A 5,339-nucleotide genomic window follows, 5' to 3' on the forward strand; every position below is an offset into this window, starting at 1 on the left:
GAAGAGTTGGTTTAGATTGCGCATGCGCAGTGTGAGGCCGATTCATAAACTTCTGGAAAAAAAGTTTTAAAATAATTATAATAAAGTTTTATTGAGTGATCTGGCACAGGGGGGGTCACCTGCAGGGTTTTAAGGTACATTTTACCCACAATCCTATAGGGTGAGTGACATTTGCATAATGGAGTTCTAACATCTCGTGTGATTTGTTGTCCTGACTCGGTGAGGGCGCTCTTGCTCTTCCATTCGCGCGCGTAAAAACAGGGGAGTCCACAGGTCCGAGTCCGAGAGGTGTATGAGGGGGGGTCTCTCTTAAGAAGAAGAAGAGAGAGGAGGTGCTGACTCCATACGCGCCTCCTCCTTTTTTCTTTCTCTTTTTTTGCTGTGTGTGTGCGCGCGAGCCTGGAAGGCGCGCGGCGCTCCGTCAGTGCGCTCTGCCTGCCAGTCGGAGGATGGGGATTTTTTTCTCCCATTTATCCACGTCCCCTTTCCCCTCCTCCTCCTCCCTTCAAACAAGCCAGTCGGTCTGTCAATGCGCTGCGAGCGTTCAGGCGAGTCAAAGCAGTTGGATCGGGAGCCGGAGAAACGGATGAGACCGCGCACGAGGAGGACGACGGCAGGACGGGAGCGAGCGCATCCGAACCCCGGACTCTCCACCCGCATCTTTTCTTCTTTTTCTCCATTTTCATCACTTCTTGACTCTTCGTTTGTGGGATTTATCCTCCACTTTGGATCGTTTTTGTATTTCCTAAACTCCGGATTCTCTGGTGCGCACGGACTGAAGAACCTCCGCGCGCCTTTCTCCAAGGATGGAGCTGTGGACACGAGCCTCCCTTTAAACCTGCCGGGTCCGTTCAACCAAAACTAACATATATTTTTACATTTTTTCATTTTGGGGGAACCTGGAGATGTGCGGAAGAAGGTAATGGGAGAGAAAGCCCTCCGACTCCAGCAGAACAAGGGAACATTGTTCGGGAGGAGACAATCAGAAGTAGCTTTTTCTTTTTGGTGAATGTATCCAGCATCTTGTGGAGTATTCCCGGGAATGTCGTGGGATTGAGACAGCACTTTGGGATCGAAGTTGAGTGAAGTGTCCTCTCCTCTTGGCTTTGTGGATCCATGCGCGCAGCAGAGCCTCTCTGACTCCCCGTGCGCCCGATCCGGCTTTTGTGTGGACGAACATCAGCAGCAGCAGCAGAAACACAAGCGAGGGTTTCTCTCCCGGATGGGGCTGCGCGTGCGCGTGCTGGGCGCCCGGGTGGCGATGGCGTTTGCAGGGAATGGGTTGTGGATCGCGCTGGTTTTCCTACTGGATTTACTGGGGACGACGGCCAGCAACATGGAGCCGATCTACTGGAATTCCCGGAACGAGAGGTGAGGCACGCGCGCGCCCAAGGAGGAGCTGGTGTGTGTGTGTTGGTGATAAATGCAGGCAACTGTTGAGCATGCAACGTCATGTGCAGAGCAAAGTTAAGGGCCTCTTCCCCCAACTGACCATCATCATCCCTGCTGATAATCCAGCTGCAGATGCTAAAAAAAGAGCCTTTTGATGCCTTCAATGACCTTGATTAAAGGCTCGGGCCTCTCAAACGCCCAGAGTGCCCACTCAGGACCCGGCTCATTATCATTCCCACTCTGTCCTCTCTCCTCAAACAGCTCTCTGCTCACAAATCCTGGATCTGAGCGGACCTGGTGGGAAGGGAGGCTGTTCCAGTTATCCGAAAGTTGTGATGTGTTTAAGCGGTTCACGCCTCTTTGGGGGGCTCTAGGAGGATTCACACTGCACTGTTTGGTCCGATCTCGAGTTTGATTCCTGTTTCTGTTGATGGAAGCGTCACCAGTGACACTGAAGCACAAAATCTCTAACATACGGATTACGATCAACGTGATTCCAGTAGATTCTGAAGGGGAAAAGCGGCTCGAGCCGCTTTTCCCCTTCAGAATCTACTGGAATCTACTGGACTGTGTTAAGGGTTGAAAAGTTACAGCAAATCAAAGAACTTAAAGGGTTAATTGAAGGCTAGCTCTGTAGCTACGCTCACACCGCCATCGGAAACTTGCGACTATTTCCAATAAAACGACTATGGACGTTCAAAACTCATTTTCGTCCTTGCGTTAATTGTGTATTTCGAAGATCGTGTGTTATTTTGCTTTCGCTGGAAATTTCCTTCGTGTTAAGAGTTAATAATGTGAGTACACGATTTTACGACTTTAACGTTAGAACCCCTAACGACACTCAAATAGAAAAAAATCTTTGAACTAGCGTAAGTTCGACCATTTTCTAAATTAGCGGAACTCCAATGGAAAAATGCACTTTTTTGCTCATATGAAACACTTAACTTTACTAATGTAAAGTGTTTAAAACCTTCACAAAATGACTTTTCTTGCTAAAATCAGGTAGTTTACATTGATGGTGTAAACATTTTACTACTGTAAAATGTTGCGTATATGCGGAAAGATGTGGCTAAAAACGTTCAAATAACAATCGCACTAACTTAACTCCAGTCGATTCGTACGATACTTTTACGTTGTTATTTTACTAACGTAAACTGTCAAAAGACTAGACGTCAGAATTGGCTCGTTTGCGTTGATTGCGGAAATACTTAACAGTAGTAAATGGTTATGCAATTAACGAAATTCTGGCACGGAGAAAATCAAGTTTTTGCAGATATGCTACACTTAACGTTAATTTTACGTTACTTTAATTCCAACGTAAAATGTCGCTACTTTTCTCTGCATCATGATCGGTTAGCTTACATCGATTACGTTAACACTTTATTAGTGTAAAGTGTTGTATATAACTCGTAAAGATGTTTTTCTCCCCGTCAGAATCGGCTAGTTTGCGTTGATTGCGAAAATACTTTACTGTAGTAAATGGTTACGTAATTAACGAAATTGCAACGGATTCTGACCCAGAGAAAATCTCTTTTTTGCTAATGTGCGACACTTTACGTTACATTACTGATGTAAACTGTTGCAAAGCTGCTTTTTCTACACGCTAAAAACAAAAAGCAAAGAAAATGCTACTTTTACGCAGAATTGGTTAGTTTGTGTCGATTGCGTCAACACTTTACTACTGTAAAGTATTGCGTTTTCTGCAGAAAAATGTTTATCTCCGTGTCAGAATTGGCTAATTTACATTGATCGCGAAAATACTTTACAGTAACAAAGTGATTACGCAATCAGCACAATTCCAAGTGGTTAGACAATCAACGCAATTCCAACAAATTCTGACACGGAAAAAGCATTGTTTTGGTGATACACAAAACTTTACGCTAATTTTAGTTACCGTTACTTTTACTTAACGCTCCTTTCATGTTACCTTTTTTTTACTTATGTAAAGTATTGCAGAACGGCACACAGCTGCTTTTCTTCGCATCAGAATTGGCTAGTTTAAGCTGATTAACGTAATTCCAACAAAATTCTGACACGGAAAAACAAAACTTTACACTACTCGTAATTACCGCTACTTTTAGTTACCGCTAACTTTAGTTATCGTGTCTTTTACTTAACGGTACTTTAACTTAACTGTATTTTTACTTAACGCTACTTTCAGATAACGCTTCTTTCATGTTGCTTTACTTTACTTATGTAAAGTGTTGTAGATTGGCACACAGCTGCTGTTCTTTGTGTCAGAATTGGCTAGTTTACGCTGATTTACATAATTCCAACAAAATTCTGACACGTAAAAAACATTCTTTTGCCGATATGCAAAACATTACGCTACTTTTACGTTATGTTACTTTACTTTCGTAAAGTGTTGCATATCGGTGTAAAGCTGCTTTTCTTCGCTTTAGAATCGGATAGTTTACCATGATTACAAAACACTCTACAGTAGTAAGTGGTTACACAAACAATTTAACTCTGAAATATTCGAACATAAAAAAAAAAAATTTTTTTGCTTTTTATGCAAAACTTAACTTTTACGTTACTTTACTTGCGTAAAGTGTTGCATATCGGCGCAAAGCTGCTTTTCTTCACGCCAGAATTGGTTAGTTTACGTTGATTGCATAAACACTTTATTACCTATAGAAAGGTGGAAATGTTCTTTTTTGCGTAAACCGGCTGACTTTACAAACGTTACTTTTGTTAAGTTTTTTATTTCAGTGGAACGCTGATTTTCTTAGCTTCAGAATCCATTTGAGTTACACTAATTGTATAGAAGAGTTACGATAGTTCAAAATAAAAGTCAACACAGGAGCTAAAAGTCTGGTGTTGATGTGTAAAGTTTTTTTTGTTCTAAGCTAACTTTAGCACAAAGTAATACTAGGTCCTTGTTTGTTTTTTTTACTATGAGAGCTAAACAAGTCAAAGCCGTGAGAACGATCGGCCTTTGAGGTGGATCTGAGAAAATCGCAGGTCTTTCCAGGTGACTCGGCGCCGACGAAGTTGGCTTGGGTGGAGGCAGCGACTTCACAGCCAGTCCTGCAGATTTGCTCAGTCATATATTCCAAGTACAAAGCCTATTGTACTTTATAAAGCTTATTCATGGAGCTTACTATTCATGCTTAATCAGCTTAGTCATTCCTTCAGTTTATTTTCTTGGTGCTGTAACATTCCTCGGCACACTTGTTCCTCCTCACTCTGAGCTGTTCTTCTGTCAGCCGCCTCGGGGCCAAACATGTTTGAATAGTGCGCATCTTCCAGCGGAGGAGCTGCCAGAGCCCACACACACATCTGGTCCGCCGCAGTCAGGTGGCTGCAGAGCGCCTCCCCGTACCCGCCCGCTGCGGCAAACGGACCGTCGCGCCGTTAACCTTCAGACCCCTCCGCTTTGAAGCTCAACCCGTCCACCTGCAGCGCCGCTCCTCCCTCCGCGGCGTTGACCAGACGTGGCAAATTGGAAACATGTGTCGCATCCAGCCGCTAATTATAGCGCGGAACAGATGCAGCTTGAGACGTGTCGGGGATGGCGGCGTGGAGGGGACACATGTGTAAGGAGAGGCGGTATTCGGCTTTCATCGGGCGCCATTGAAGGAAAGCAGAGCGAGAGTGGAGGAAGATACTCTCTAACCCTACGGAAATCGATACCAGTTAAGTCTCGAGTGCCAATACCATTTGTGCCGGAGGAAGAGGGAACTGAACCAGAACGATCACCTTGGGAGGGAGGCCCCACCCCCTCTCCCCAACACCTAAACATACATTATCCCTACCTCAGCATCTCCCATTATTGCTCCTACACGGCCGCCCTAATGAAAGATCGAATCTTGCATTACTGCCGGGGAGTTTGTAGGCTGACGGGTCATCCGGACCCGGGGGACCCCCCCCCAACCCCCCACCCTCTTTCCTTACTTTAGCAAACGTCTGTGGATTATCATAAACGGCCGCCGCGGGGTGGGTGG

General features: G+C 44.8%; 1 protein-coding gene across 2 annotated transcripts in view; it reads left to right on the forward strand.

Annotated features, from left to right (window-relative positions):
* Window positions 1-201: 201 nt before the first annotated feature.
* efnb3b (ephrin-B3b) overlaps window positions 202-5,339 on the forward strand; it is a 118,889-nt gene continuing 113,751 nt past the window's right edge. Inside the window, exon 1 of one of the 2 annotated variants that reach the window (XM_024287626.2) lies at window positions 202-1,371. In XM_024287626.2, the coding sequence (XP_024143394.1) occupies window positions 1,223-1,371 (149 nt within the window). In that variant the 5' untranslated portion in view covers window positions 202-1,222. The remainder of the gene's footprint in view (window positions 1,372-5,339) is intronic. The other variant, XM_024287625.2, reaches the window with a different exon arrangement.

This window comes from Oryzias melastigma, linkage group LG18 (assembly GCF_002922805.2).
Source record: "Oryzias melastigma strain HK-1 linkage group LG18, ASM292280v2, whole genome shotgun sequence".
NCBI classification, from domain to species: domain Eukaryota; kingdom Metazoa; phylum Chordata; class Actinopteri; order Beloniformes; family Adrianichthyidae; genus Oryzias; species Oryzias melastigma.